This window comes from Hakea prostrata, chromosome 9 (genome assembly GCF_041222555.1).
Source record: "Hakea prostrata isolate BN-2017 chromosome 9, UWA_Hpros_2, whole genome shotgun sequence".
NCBI lineage: Eukaryota > Viridiplantae > Streptophyta > Magnoliopsida > Proteales > Proteaceae > Hakea > Hakea prostrata.
The window spans coordinates 4,608,450-4,624,969 of record NC_142608.1 but is presented as its reverse complement, the minus strand read 5'-3'; the positions used below and the strand labels follow the sequence as shown (position 1 = coordinate 4,624,969).

Below are 16,520 nucleotides of genomic sequence, written 5' to 3'. Positions count from 1 at the left end.
GCCCAGTTCAAATCCCGAAGAGCTAGATGGAAATCTCTTGCTAGGGCCCATGACTTAGTTCTGAATGTGTGTGTGTAGACTTGTAGTCCATGTTGGCGGCTCTGGCTGGTCAAATTGAGTTGGCCTAGCAGGTGGAATTCATACAACCATGTCAAGTTTCTAATGTGGTGTCTTTCATTTTCAAATAAAAATTGATGTGTTCTTCTTGCTCTTTTTTCTTCAACAATTCGGATTAGCATTTTCAAAACCAAGACAAGCTTGTGGTTAGGCTGAACAAATTTGATCAGGCATCGTTACAAAAAAATTGATCAATCACCACCTCATTTTCCGGAGTTGGTGGATTTACATCTTTTGTAATTTCTTTTTCTACAATTTCTTGTAATACACTGGTGGGACTGTAAGCGTCTCTCTCTGGATTGTGATGTGTGGGAAGTCTTAGAATAGGATTGTTGTCAGGTAATAGCAAACTGGAGTTGAGTGCTGTCGAGATAATCAAGGCAAGAGAAACCAGAGTCGAGAGTCCTGAGAGCACATACGTTAGTCCTCTTGCTATACATCCATTCACCTCTTGTGCATATTCCGCCGCTGCCATTGCCAACATCGTAATGGGAAATGGGTAAGCCCACCATGCAACATTGAACCTCTTCATGGCTTTCTTGAATAAAGTTGGCCTTGAAACCTATTCATCAGTTTCACTTCACCCATTAGTACATGCATGAACACTAATAATACGTCAAATTAAAGTGACACCAATTGACTTAATGTTAATTAATCAAGCAATGACGTAGTTTTACAGCAAATCATTCTTCATTAAACAATCTCTCTCTCATCCGTCTTTGAAAGGGATAGAGATTGGTGGTGTGAAACTAAAATCGTGATTCGCAGCACGTTTCTTTGGAAACATCACCATTGTTTCTCATTGGAGGCCAACCAGTACAATACAGAGATATTTTTAAACGATCGAAGAATTAACTTTAATAAAGTCTATGATGGTGATGGTGATGGTGTATGTTATGTATCTTGATAGGGTTAAATTTGAAAATTGCTTGATAAATGTGTATTACTGTGCTAGAGGAGATTGAAATGAGAGTCGAGATTTCAATCTTGCCTGCTTGCCCAAATGTTGGTATGAACCACTTACGTAAAACGATACTGTTGAGATCGAAATCTCGACTCTAATTTCCATCTCTGCCCTACAGTGCAGCACTCAAAGCTTGATTCAACTGTTGCATTTTTTATGAGAGCTGACAATAGTCAAATACCTACAGGGTCCTACACTGCCTATTACTTCCAAGAACCCGGCTGCGTCACTTTCTAGTTAGATTTCCGTCTTAAATTCTGGATTTCTTTTAGTTGCTTACGGTTCTTTTTGTTTTGATGTTTTAAGTCAATGAGATGAACCTTCCTAGGTTGAAAATTATGAATTGGCGAATGAGACCTACCAGAGACGTGAAGAAGAAAAGGGAGAGGAAGAACAACATTTTGGAAGAGACATCGAAGTCTCCAGATATGGAATCCCATGCCAAGCTCGCCATGCTCGGTGCAGCAAAGAACAAGAAGAAGACCGGTCGAAGCATCGTAGGTAACTGATTAGTCCCTGTTAACCTCTGATAGAGAGTAACGAAGAGCACCAAATAATGTGCCATGCCAAGAGAGAACATGCACACAGCACACTCGCTCCAACCCATCTGAGCTGCTGCTTGGGCTCCAGCCAGGTTGCCCATCACCGATAATAAACTCGTTGGGTTGGCCACACCTGATAAGAATCGTTTCCCCTTGGTGAACCATTGACCATAGATCTTGATGTCGAGAACGATCACGGGCAACGAAAAAACCCACCAAAGAACGAGATAATAAGTTGTTTTTGGGGCGAGGAATGGAGCAGATTGAAGGAGGAGAAGCCATGAAATCCAAGGAGCAAAGAAGTAGTTGATTCCAACGTGGTGAAGGAACTCAGCTTTTACCATTTTGAAGTAGAAAAAGCATCGGAGAAGATAGAGAAGGCAGAGAAGTAGGAGCGCAAGGAAAACGAAAGACCAGAGGAATATACAGACGGAGTTGGGAACCATATGGATGAGGCGTTGGAGTTGGTTTGGGTGGGAAGTGGGTTCGCCGAGGGTCTTCCATAGCAAAGCTTGGCTGCATAAGGAGAGACTGATTCTGAAGTAACCAGCATGGATTCTTGTTAAGATGGATGATGGAGATAGAGATTGAGATTTCTTCTTCTTCCCAGAGACGGCAACGATGGAGGTGATCAGATCTCTGTGTGCTTGTGCGATGATCGCAGATGCATCCAACACCAGCTCGTTATGTGCTGCTGCTAATTTCTGATTGTTGTTGTTGCTGCTGCTCTCCTTCTCTTCCATTGCGATATTCTGTTGAGAAATTAATAGCTTGATTCCTTCCGAAGCCTAGCTAGATCTTCCTTCCTCTTGTGATTTTCGTTGCACCAAACAACCATACATGTTCTCCTTATATAGAGGGAGAGGGCGAGATAGAAAGTAGGGACTTGGATCGAAACAGGAATCAATGACCCAATTTTCTTAAACATTGAAGACGAAACTTTTGACGTGGGGATGTGCTGTAGGCCACTACTTACTAGCAGTAGCGCATGAAACTAAACTGTATATTTTATTGTGAGACAAACAGTAGCTTTCCTTTGCTTCCTCTGGTGGGCCGCCTCTTGCCTCTTTGGACCACAGCCCTTAATTCATTTAATATGTACTATGGTCTATCTAAAGGCTACTGTGGATTGATGTCACTACCAGATCGAACTGATCTTTTTCTGGGGAAGAACTAGCAGAGCTTGAGTAGAGAAGAAGTGAGGTTGCAGCTTTTAGTTTCTGGTTTCCAGTGGTTAGCAGCTCACAAGTTAAAAGGATGGAGGAGAGAGCGAGAGAGAGTTTTCCTTTTCCTGTTATGACTCGATCAATTTGTTTTACTCTTCATTCTTCTGTTCCTGAGCTTGGTTTTCCTGGGAACCAAATTTATTCCCCCAGGAAAAATTTAGTGTTTGACGTAGTTGTGAAGCCACTTTGTCAGGGTATTCCTGGCGGATGTTGCGGTCCAAACATGAGAATTGGGTGTATCTGTTCTCCTTATGTCCTTATCACTCAAACCTTAGAGATATTTCATGGGTTTGATGCTCAGAATGTGTGAAGCCTTTGAGGAATATATTATATCATCCCCCCTTTTTTGAAAAATCTTCTTAATTTTATCCTCTTATATGTCTAGCTGTTAATCGAGTTAATCAATGTTTAATTTAATATGAAACGTTTATCCCAGAAGTGAACACTGCCAACCTAAGTACCCAGCATAGACATATTCAAATCTCACCAACCTAAATAAATGATGAAGTTTTGATTTGAAGGGTTTTTATTTTGCTTTTCTAACACCTTTTGACATTTCATGTACGTTCCATAGAGAACCACTTTAGAGAAAAATCTTCTATGTTTCTTCTTGCTAGAAAACAAAGTATTTTCTAGAAACGATTACGATGTTTGGTTCAACTTGGAACAGCTGAGACAAGTAGTGGATCTGATTGTTCTATCGCACGCCTGGTAAGTGGAAAACACTACCTGTTCTTTTGACTCTCGCAACATATCATTAAGTAGTACTGATACGTACATATTTTGTTTTCCTTTTGCCTGAAAAGACCATTACTATTGTAAAGATTAGACCATCACTGATGACTACATGTGCCCCAAACACCCAAGTTGGTGTTTGATGACTTGGTTATGAGTCGACTATTGGATTCCATTTGTAAATTCTCTACTCTTTACCTCTCCTTCTCAGATCAAGTGGCTTGGAATTTGTTCAAATCAAAGATCAAAAAAGAAAGAGACCCAAGATTTTAACGTGGGTCGATCTTTGATGTGAAGTCTGCATTAATGGTCAATTCCCTCGTTCAACTTGCGGGGAGAGATTTCATTGTCTTAAATAGAGGGAATCACATCCTCTGTGGCCATTAAACTAGTGGCCATCCAGCAGCCTTAATTATGAGCATGACATGTGTCCAAATAAACACTAAGCCGTTGGATGGGTTAGACTTAATATGTGAGCTGAGTGAAACTCTATCAAACCGGTACTAATTTACATGGTTCAGATCAAATAAGTTCACCCAAACCAAGTATCAATCAACCTTGTACTAGCCTTGACTTGCAACGGTACACTCTCACTGTTGTCTTTTCTCGGCAACGGCAACGACAACGATGAAGACAAGAATAAGAAATATAGTATTTGAAGGAAAAGAAGAATTAGACTGAATCAAAAGCTTATGAAACACAGATCTGTTTTGCCCAACATCAGAAATGTTAAAAATCACTTATATAAACTTATTCCAAGAGAGTGTATTACAGTGTGTGGTGATGGATTGCAAGTGACACAGAATAACGGTTCTGGTTTATGCTTTTGGTTATCTCCAAAATCAATTGCAAGAGACACAGAGTAACTAAACAACATTTGCGCATGAACCCAAACCGTTAGTTAGCCCGAACCCAAACCGAAACGGGCCCAAAACAGTTAGTTTGCTAATGGGTTGTGTTTGGGCTAGGTGTTTTTCAGCCCGAAAGGCCAGGCTGAAACCACCCCAAACCGCACCAATGACACCCCTATATCATACTTACTTCGCGAATTCCCCCATTGAGTACAGGAGGCTAGTGTTCGCACAGGACTTAGTGGCCTTCCGAGTAGAAGAGAGATTCCAGGCTCTAGGTTGGGAGTGTATGTTGAACCTAGATGAGCTAATCTATCTAGAGCTAGTCAGCTATTTCTACAGTAACATGACACACCGAGAGGAGGATGATGGCCATGGCAGTTGGCTACTTGTGATCTCCACTAGGGTACGGGAGACTCGGATTCACTTTTCCACAGGGTTCTGGTGTGCATCCTACGCTTACCTTATCTTCCAGATCAACGCTAATGGGTTCCTTCGTTTTCTTTTCAAGTGCATAGATATTTGCTCCACTCTATGCAACGATGCTTGCTACCATATCAACAGTGGTACCAATATGCTTCCATCTACCAGCTTTCTAGCCTGCATCATAGGCAAGAACATAGTGCCTAAGGGCGGGCACCAGGACATTCTTCTATGTAGGCCTTTGTGACTTACTCTCTTTATGTAGGCTATCACATTGACTTGGCCTACATTATCCAGAGATCTAGCTATGATCTTTTGCGTTGAGGAGCTAGGGCTCGCAAACCTTGACTTCTAACGATTGCTTACTCGTATCTTCAAGCACTTTGACATTAGCCTCGAGGATACAAAGGCGCTTACCAACGGGTTGGATGAGGTCTATCTTTCATGTAGAGGATGAGGTCCGCCTTTCATGTACACAAACAAATTAATGGAGCACATAGTTCCAAGCACATCCACCATGATAGGTTGTAGGGTTTTGACCTATGCTGACTTCTGATGTAGTTAGTTTCAGTTTAACTTAGTCCAGTTATTCCTTTTTTTATAGCATGTGACCACTCCAATTATGTAGATATTCACTTGTTAATCAATGAAGTTCAGGTTATGCTCATTTCATTTTAATTATTGTATATTATTCAACTTGATGTTTTATGCTTCATTTTAGTTTGATTTCTAGTTGACAGTTGTACCTAATATTGTTCGGTTACTTCTGGATCTATGACCCAAGGATGTTCGATTATCATGTTTCACAATTAGGATTGTTTGTGAACCTTGGCTCTGATATCACTGTATCACATCCACCAAGCCAATATTGGATCCACCCAAATACTTGAGGGAGTGATCCATAGTCTCAAGATCAGGTTTACATGCAATCACCAAACCAATCTACACAATAATTTAATTATGAGCAAAAACAATCAAATTTAATAATTAATCAATACTAAGTAACAAGGATATTCGAAGGAATCTCAAAAATAATCTCAATTGAATAGAAGAGTAATAAAAAATAGAAGAAATGTCTATCTAAGAAAGAAAGACAAACACGAAAAGAAAGATGAGTTCAATACTTTCAAGGTTTACATTTTATAAGTATTCTTAACTAAATAATAAATATGGAATTCAAATATCTGAGTTTCTTTAATGGTCTCCGTCTTCCTAAGCATGGGACTAAGTCCTACATGAATAGTCTAAACATGCACTCGTGTTACCATGCACGTTGTCACTCCAGTAATCTGACATCTCATACGCATCAGTCACCAACGTCTCGTGATCTTGAAAGGTCGAGGCAACGTGATTTGTAGTAAAGTCTAAAACAACATTCACATGAAGGATGAGTTCCAAAGAACTCAACAAGTAATTCAACAATATATACATGTATCCATATAATCAAGGCTTAAGGTAATGAATATATAATAATATGAAGTATAAGTGCAATGTAATGCAATTATGCTACTATAATCTAATCAATGCAAGTCTCTAAATAGGTAGACACACATTAAGGTACGCCGCCAGCATCCTCTAGGTAGTCTCACACAGACCCCCAACAACTCCGACTAATTGCCCATCACGACCAAGGTAGAGGGATAGCAGTCCTCTCATCGACAATGGCTAGGGATTAAGGCCGCACTCTCGCACCATGACCATTGGCATGAGTACTAGCGCGTGTCAAAGTAATACCTAGCCCAATGAAAGTCATCTACTTAATCACATCATTCTAGGTTGAGATACCTCCCTTATGGCACCGACCAACTCAGTTCAGTATCATTCCCTATCTAGAGTCAACGTATCTTATCGCACCGACCAACTCGGACTATGCCTCCTCTTAACCCTATTGGTCATCCACATATGATAGGGAGAAACCTCTCATGCCTTCTCATAGGTTGGTTACCGGTCTTGAGCGCCTATGAGCCTAACCCTACCAATAAATGGCCCCCAAAGTGTGGTTGTGTCCTCTCATGGATTACCGGTCTTGGGCACCCACCAACCTAACCCTGTTGCCATGGGTCATTCGGCATCAATACCCTCGCCGATAGTATAATGATATGATGGGTGTTACCTAACCATGTACAGCTAGACATCCAAGATGTGCAACCTAAACTACATGCCCATACTAAGGTTCCAATGGCAATGGTCATGCCACAATTCCAAGTCAAGTTCATGCATAACATTGCTAAACCAACACTCAAGCATAACTCTTCATGATTTAGTAAAGCATAATAGAGAATGATTCTAAGTAATTACATGTTCAAATATGATAATAAAATCATACTACAACAGCATATAACTCATCATAGATGTCTAATCATAATTTAAGATTTAACCTCAAGCATACATAGTTGAATTTTCTCAGCTGACAAGTAGATTTGTAACATTTCAAAGTGAACCAAAAGATGGCCTAACATGTTCCAAATTATCCTAAATAATTGTTGGTTCATATTAGAATTGACCTATAAAGTCAAGCATTGAAATTTATAAACAAATCCCCAAACAACAGGGGTAGGGTAGCTTGGGGAGACCCCTACCAATCAACACTTGGGGGGTAGGGTCACTTGGATAGATCTAGGTGGGGCAGCCTGGGACAACCCCTATCGGTGTCGGACAACAACCCAACACGGTTCCCAACAGGTTTGTTTTTGGGTTTCAAACAACTTCCAGAATGATTGGGGTTTCCCACAAACACCCAAGAACAAAATCTATCTAAAATAGTAGATCTAAAACTCAAATTCAAACAATAATCAAACAAACCATGATCTAGGTCTCTTCAAGATCTATCCGTGAAGAAAATCAGCATTATAGAGTGATTGGAGAATCACTCATATTGCATGATTTAATTAGGTTTAGGTTCCCCTAATTTAATTGATCTTATCACAAGATTTTTCCTCTGATAGAAGATCAAAATAGATGAATTATAAGAAAGGAAGAATTAATTAACCTTCAATTTCGCAAGTAGAACTTGGATCACTCTCCAAGTAATCTCTGCAACTTTCTCCTTCTCCGAAACGACTTCTCTAACATGGACTGACGTTCTCTGACTGCTAGAAGTAAAATAATCCATTTTAGGGCAAAAATAGCATTAAATAGGGTTTGTATTGCAATTTTTTGAAAATACCCTTTTTCACTTGTGGGCACCTAGGTTGGGTCACCAGGTGGGGTCACCTGGGGCTGCCTACCCAATTGACCCAACCTTGGAAATTGTTTCAAGAGCGTGTTTCTTGTGAGTTGCTCATGATACTGCTATACCACTTAGCACACACATCAGGAGGGTCTTACCTGATTTTAGGGACCTTCCAATTGCACAGACTATAGACTCCTAATCCACTTTCCTAATCTGTCAACGCTTTTTCCAGATCTTCTTCAGAAACTTAGCAAAACTTTGGGTTCATCATCTTCACCATCCAATTTCATTGGTTCAAGTTCTGATCAAACGGTCTCTACTTGGATGACCCTCAATTGTCTTCTACTCACGTTTCGTGTACTTGGACCTACAATACAAGTTTTCCAGTTAGGATCGTAGGGAATTTCACAAAGAAAGTATTGAAGTTTTCCCAAGTTTTCCTAAATCCTTGATGTCAAAAGTTTTATTCACGTATTGCTTGAGAGTAGTAATTTCCTGATGATTATCACCAATGATAACTATGCCATCGACATAGATTAAGACGACAATTGTACCTCCAATAGATTTCGTGACAAACATCGAAGAACCTGATCCACTTCTTTTGAATCCAAAATTGATAAGGGCTATACGTAACTTCTCATACCACACTTGTGGTGACTACTTAAGACCGTATATTGCCTTCTTCAATCTACAGACAATTCCATCCCAATTTGTTAATGGATGTCATGGATGAACTTTCATATATACTTATTTTAGTAAGTCTCCTTATAGAAATGTATTCTTAACATTTGAAAGAGAGGTCCTTTGAATTGATGGTTATTGACATTAACATTTTTACATTGTTCATTTTTACTATAGGTGCAAAAGTTTCCTTATAGTCAACCCCATATTTTTGGATATATTTTTTAGCAACAAGCCTGGCCTTATATATTTCAACTGTACCACCACTTTTGTATTTAATCTTATAGACCCAAACACCAGCCAACTAGGTGTACACCATTTGGGTGTGGAACAATATCCCATGTATGATTCTTATTAAGGGTTTTTTAGTTCATCTTCCATAGCCTTCATCCATACTAATGAATTCTTGGATTCAAAAAATTAGTTGGATCCTTATAATCCTCAATAGCAATTAAAAAGGCAAAAACTAAGAAGAAAAAAAATACAATCATAACAAATATGAGATTGAATGGGATATTTTACTATATAATATATTGAGAAATCATGCAGTCTGATGGAAGGTTGATGGACTTGAGTTAACCTTCAAACTTGTACAGATGATGTCTGCCGATTCTAAGGTGGAGCCAATATATGTAGTTCTTCTTGAGTATCAAGATTGTTTTGTTGCTCAATGTGCATTAATGAGCTATCTGTCACACTTGGTAATGGGGTAAGAGCAAATTCCTATACAACAAGGTCATTGTACTCATCCGTATTGATAGGTCATTTAATTGCATTAATATTATATCAAGTCTCTTTGTATTTTAATGAGATTGGTTGCTTGTTTATCTAGATGATTTTTTTAATTTTATTTATTTATTTTTATTTTTTAATTTTTATTTTTTTTTAATTTTTTGTGTTATATGACCAGATTGAAGCATTTGGATGTAAAGTCAAGGAAAATAGTGGTTTAAAATAACAACACCACATTTTTAGATCAAAGGCAGGTTGAACCAAATCAAAGAACCAAGCCCAAAGTTGGAAGATTGATTAAATCTAAAATTGGAGGATTTTCATAAAATGACTCCATTCAATAGCCAAAGATTCCATTCCCTTGTGATCGGACACCTTAGGAAAAAATTGAATTAGAAAACTAAATTGGAAACCATTGCATTGATAAGAAAAAAACGACAAAATTGGAATTGAGGAATAATCGGCGGGAAACCTCTACAACACACACCACAACAAGAAGAGACTATAGTTCTAAGGGAGGAAGAGAGGGCACGGCGTTTTTTTTTTTTTCATTTTTTTATTTCTTTGTTCTTCTTTTCCATGTCTTGCTAACGCAATCTTTCAATCAAGGTTAATAGAAGTTTGATTTTTGACAATTGTGAGACTCTAGGTAATTATTTTTCTTCTTTAATTCTTGGGTATTTATACGTTTTTCCATATTTATCATGTTATTCGGTTAATACTTAGACAAGAGGCCTATTGTTAATGGTTAATTTCAATAGTTAGTCAACTATAATAGTTATTGATTGATTACTTTAGTATAAGTGATGAATAGCATCATCGAAGGGTAATCAACGCCCTAAAAAGTTTGCTATGAGAATGTATATCTTAGTTAAATAAACAATGTGTTTCCAAGTTTATTGGCTAAGGACTAAGTCTTTAGTAATTTAATACAATCAATAAGCATAACTCATAGGATGGATCTGGAGATTACGTTTGTTGATTAGGGGAATAAGTCAAATGACGGATCCAAAGGTTATCGAGAAAGTAAGGAAAGATTGGTTGTTAGAAAATTGATCCTCAATGACCATAACCAATCTATTCAAAATTAAAGTTTGTATGTTTAAGTTAATGATCAATTGAGGGAATCAATACTGGAATTAATTCTTGATCGAAAGTTTTCTATCATGGTTTTCTTGTTAATCACTTCATCTGTTTTTTTATTCATTCTTTAGTTTCTCAATTCAAACCCCCCCCCCCCCAAAATTTTTATTAAGGAATAAATATTCACTAATCTTTGTGGATACGACCCTGCTCACCGCTATCATAGATTCAGTTCAGAGAAGGGTTATCTTTGGTGAATTTGACAACCATTGACTCTTGCCAGGATAAAACGTGTGAGCTTCATCAAAGAAAAGATCATGAAAAATAAAAACTTTCTTGATGAAAGGATCATAGCATTTATAGCCTTTTTGAAATATCGAGTGCCCCAAAAACACCCACTTATGAGAATGAGGATCAAGTTTGCTACAATGCTGAAAGTGGACATAAACAATACAACCAAACACCCTAACATGAGTCACTGTAATTGGACGATTGTAAAGAATTTCTAGAGAAATCTTGAATTATAACACAATACTTGAAAGACATGATCAAATAATAACTTGTATGAACAACATCAGACCAATAAACTTTGGAAAGATTTTCATTAAAAAGTAAAGAATGAATCACCTCAAGCAAATGGTTATTCTTGTGTTCAACAACTCCGTTTTGTTGAAGTGTGCCAACCCATGATGTTTGATGCAAAATTCTCATACTTTTGATATAGGACTTAAAAGGCTTATTTGTATACTCTATGCCATTATTTGTTTGTAAGATTTTAATGCAATTTTGATTGAGTGTGAATCATATTACAAAAATTTTGAAATATCTGCAGAACCTCATTCTTGGATCTCAATAAATATAACTAGCTAGTAACTCATGATTCATCATCAATAAAACTAGTAAAAATTTAAAATCATTTCTAAAATCCACAGGAGAGTGTCAAACATTAGATTGTATAATATTAAAAAGCAAACGCATTGAAAATATGAGTACCATTCAAAAAGGGCAAACTATGTTGCTTAACAAAGTGACAAGTATCACAACAACTAGAATCAAAAGATAAAGATGAATTCAAAAAATTTAAAACTCTATCATATGGATGGCCCATACGTCAATGCCAAAGATGGGGTTTCTCTAGATTTTCAAAGAAATCAAAGCACCATTTGGAGAGTCCAACAAGTAGAGGCCATGCAGATGGGGTTTCTCTAGATTTTCAAAGAAATCAAAGCACCATTTGGAGAGTCCAACAAGTAGAGGCCATGCTGTAGGCGACCTTCACCAATTGTTGATCTTGTTATGCTATTTTGAAATATTACTTTGTCTTTGGAAAAAAATCATGTTGCAATTCAAACTTTTATTAATCTTGGTAACTAACAATAAATTCATAGATAGCAATGTTACAAACAATGCATTTTCTTTAGCTGAAAATAAATTCAATTTCTCTTGCCCTAAACAATAATATTGGTGTCATTAGCAATGGTAATAGGAGGGAATTAAAGAGTTCACTTTATCACTATTGAAATCAGATAAACAATATGAAGAACAAGTGAACAACACATATTGTCAGATGCACCTAAATCCACCATAAAGTATTTATGGGATAAAGTTGAAAGGGCAAGAGTAGTACTAGTGGTATGAGCAACATTGCTTGATGATTCAGCTATGGAGCAAAGAAAACTATTTGATTGAAAGAGTTGTTGTAGTTGAATTGCAATTTGTTCAAGAGAACAAAAAAATTTGAAGAGCATGCTTGTGCAACAATTTTGAGATCTGACGTTTTAGTGGTGGTCTGATCTTTGGAAGGAAGCAAAAAAGGGTGCAATTGCCAACATCGTTCTTTAAAATGATCATCACGGTTACAATGATCATAATGACAAGCATGCGGAGTTCCACGACCCTTCCCACAATTACAATCATAAAAAGCTTGATTTCCAAAGCCGGAGTTAGGAACAACGTATGTTTTTGCAACATGAGCAATAGTCTCACTTTGATCATTCTTTGTTCTATATTCAAATTGCATAACACATCTTCTAGTTTCTTCTCTCTAAATAAGGGCACATACAGTAGTGAAGATGATAATTTTTGAATTCATAAGTATTTGTCTTTTTAAATCTTCATATTCATGACGGATACTGACTAACAATTGAAATACATGGTTATGCTTAGCTTTTTTAATATTTTCATCAATAGTTTGAGTTGATGGACGATATTGACGAAGTTTGTCCCACTTCCTTTTAAGGTTTTCAAGATGATCACAAAGGAATGAGAGGGGCATTGCCAACTATGAGCAATTTTTTTATTATAAATTGGTTACCATTGGCAAACCACTCATCATATTTGGGAACAGTAACATTAGAGGCTTTGTCTATCCATTAATATGGCCAATTTTAAAACACCCGCCAAGAGCAACAGTTACGGCAAGAGACCAAGTCAAAAAATTTCTTTCATGAAGTAAGGCGGAACTAAGACAACCAGTGGATTCATAAGAACCTTTAGGAAATGTCATGATAAAAAATAAAATTTTCCTTTCTCCCCTTACTCACTTTTTTTTTAATTTTTTTTATTATTAAATCCCTTTTTATTTTTGGTAGAATTTATTACCAACAATCAACAAAGCTAATGAAAATGACATTCTGACGTCTCCTCTTTTTTTAATCAAAGAAAAACACATTGACGTCAAAGACTAATAAAAGAAAGGTACTTATTAATAAAAATAAGTATCTTCGTTGGAAGTTGCAACTTGAGTTGCTGTTGGATTTTGTTTTAAAATAAAATAAATAAAATAATAATACAATATAATATATTATTTAGATAAGTTTCAGAACATCAAAACTCTATCTCCCTAGTTTTGTTTTAGGACTCTTGTTTAATTCTTACTCTATAGGACTCTTCTGGATGTATAGATTTCAATCATAGGGTTTTGGCAATTCATATATATTAGGTTATTTAATTTACCATATGTGTTTAGTCCCACATCAGATGGAGCTAATGATTATATGGTTTATATATACATTTATAGCTCCTAAGCGGGGTGTAATGCCAGTAGAGAGTTAAGTATGGATCACGCGCATGCACCGAGCTGGACTGAGTCGGGCATAGTTGTGATTGTAGTCCGTATACTCTAGTCTAACTAGGCCATGGGGTACTATAATTTTATATAAATAATATTAAATGTCTAAAACCCGGTTTTAGGTTTTGCTGTAGGGAGGTGACTGATCATACAGTCATAACTCTTTGAAGGTGATCTTACGTACAGATGTAACTCTCTAAAGGTGTCCATGCGAGCTTATAAATAGAGGAGAAGTTCTGAACAAAAGTCTCGTTCTGATTTTGGTGAAAAAACATAAATTTCATATTCTAAAATTAGAAAAATTCCATGTTTTTTTTTTTTTTTTTTCATTCCTGTGTTGTATATTACCTTCGTATCTCCTTTGTAAATAGACTCTGTTGGAGTGCAAGCCTTCAGATCTAAGGAGTTGTTGTATCTTGGAGATGAGAACGTTAAGGTCAAACCCAGTCTGCATTAAAGGGGGAGTTCAAATACCTTAAGGAAAAGTACGATACGTACACCTCAACTCACCTTGTTCAAGTTCATGCTGGTTCTGTTTTTGCTTTTCCTACTTCATTCGGATAAGTGGTTCTGACATAAGGTATATTATTTTGTATCTTGTCTCTCTTTGTTTGATATTGGTCTGTCTATACTATGCCTCTAGTCTTTTGGTTCTACGGTTCTAATAGTTGCAGCTGTAGCAATCTGATGAAAAATGGTGAACTTGCAAGTGTTGCAACAATCCGATCAAAGTGGCATAATTAGCAAAGCGTCGAAAAGACCGAGAGAGGCAATGACTTTGATCAGATTTGGTTGTCATGACCAAAATGACAAACTAGCAGAGCGTCAAAACAAGTGCATCGACGAATCTTAGTGTCGTTGCAGCAGGTTCTGCTTTTTTTTTTTTTTTTTAATAGAATTGGCAGTAGAGATGCTTTACAGGTGAATCAAAAAAGCGAAATATAAAGACACACCATATTCAAATAAAAGGTTAAAAGAAGAAATAGACACAGGATTTTAATGTGGTTCGATCTTTAATGTGAAGTATTTGTCTACGGTGAAACTTTCCATTCAATTTATTTCTAGGAAAGAAATTTTATTTTTTTAAAATGAAAATAATGATTTATATAATGTGGTATTTTACAAGGAATGAAATTCTACAAATAAAAAGAAATGTACAGAGCTTAGAACTATTAGTTTTCATGTTATACTAAAAAACTAACATCCGATAACAAATAACAAAATGAAGTGCACGTAACATTTCTTCAATTTTTAAAAGCTCTATGCGTTAACGTTCTCGTGAAAAGGAGGACCTAATTTTATAGGGGAATTTAAGGATTGTAACTTGTAAGAAGGCACACATATGTATAAGATATGAGTAGATATTGCTTGTATTGTTGGATACTCAAGAGATGCGTAGGTGGCAAAGGCAGTGGAGGGCATGTGTTTATTAGAAAATGATCGAGTCTTTATAGTTTCTACTATTAATATAAAGCATTCTTTAACCTGCAAGACATGACGTTTTTGTTCTTGGAATACCAATTCTTATATAAAACCTTTTTTTACATGTTTTATTGACAGATCTTTCTTTTTCTTTTAAAAATGAAAGTTGGATGAATCCATTATAGAATATTCCCAAGTACAATCTGCAAGATGAAAATTATAATTCCTGAACAAGGGCATGGCTAAGAGAAGAGAGCAGGGTAAGGGTTTTCTAAGAAGGAGAGGGGGCTGGGATGGTCTAGAGACACCTTCATCCTTGAGGCTATTTTATTGATTTTGTTGTTCTATCGAGTGTTTTGGAAAACTGGTTTGTTCTTGAAGAACATATAATGAACCATTTTGATAAACACTTACATGCGTTCTTGCGTTCTTTAAGAACAAAAGAATGCTTGTAGTATCCTCCAAGAATGTTACAACGTAGCCAGCACCCTAAGGGTGTCAATTGCATATCAAAACCATTTAACCATTTCGAATCGTGCCGTCTAAAACCGCACCATATAGTACCGTTTCGAATTGTACGTACCGAAACCAAATTTCTTTGGTTTGGTTCCGATTTCAGATACTCATACCGTCGGTACATACCGAAATTGTACTGAATTGGTACGATACCAAATTTAGGGAGATAAATGTAATTTTACAATGAAAACACTTTACCTTTACCCTATTCATAATTTCCTATTTCAGTTTTTTATTTCGTTCTTCACTCCTCTTCTTAGATTTACTTACTTTGTCTCTGTTAATTAGATTTACTTGCTTTATCTCTCTTAACATCAATTTTTATTGATTGTGTTGTCACAATTTCATTAGAATCTTAATGAACTAATAACAAATTTTGGCATGGATTTATTTGTATAAAAAATGTACCGCACTAGATACTATGTTTAAACCCTTTTTCCGTACCGATTTAATACCGAAACCGTACCGAACCGTTTTTATAAATATCGAAACCATACCATACCGTATAAATTTGGTACTATGCAGTTCTGATTTTCGGTATTCAAAGTTGAGACCGTACAGAAACCGTACCGATTAACACCCTTACAGCACCCTTTGATTACGGATTATGGGTCAAAGCTTAAAAGCCTATTATAGTTAAAGATACTACGATATTACGGATTATGTAAGAGTCCAGATGAGGTAAAAGCCCAGTTTAGATCCAGGAAGGCCCAGATGTTACGGCCCACGAGAGGTAAGCTCCAGCCTCCAGGTGGGTGGACTAGTACTTGGGCTGGGCTTTTCTTTTTTTTTTGGAAAAGTTAGCTGGGCCCACCAGTTGTGCGGCCCAACTTCATAAATTCTGATGTTTTTGAAAATCCGATCGTTCCGTCGTGAAGGCATGTGAACGGTGACACGTCAGCGATCCGCGTGAAGTCCTATCATCGAATAAAAATTCAAAAATACTGTTATATATTGCCTAAGCATTCAATCCTTTTTTGAATTCA

At 36.8% G+C, this 16,520-nt stretch overlaps 1 protein-coding gene across 1 annotated transcript; it reads right to left on the bottom strand.

Moving 5' to 3' along the window:
- Positions 1–174: 174 nt before the first annotated feature.
- LOC149004173 (S-type anion channel SLAH4-like) lies at positions 175–2,424 on the bottom strand. The gene is made up of 2 exons (XM_089168405.1): positions 1,443–2,424; positions 175–679 (listed from the first exon to the last, which is right to left on the bottom strand). Exons 1-2 carry the CDS (start codon positions 2,364–2,366, stop codon positions 284–286), a joined length of 1,320 nt encoding a protein of 439 aa, XP_089024531.1. The 5' UTR covers positions 2,367–2,424; the 3' UTR covers positions 175–283.
- Between the last annotated feature and the right edge of the window lie 14,096 nt (positions 2,425–16,520).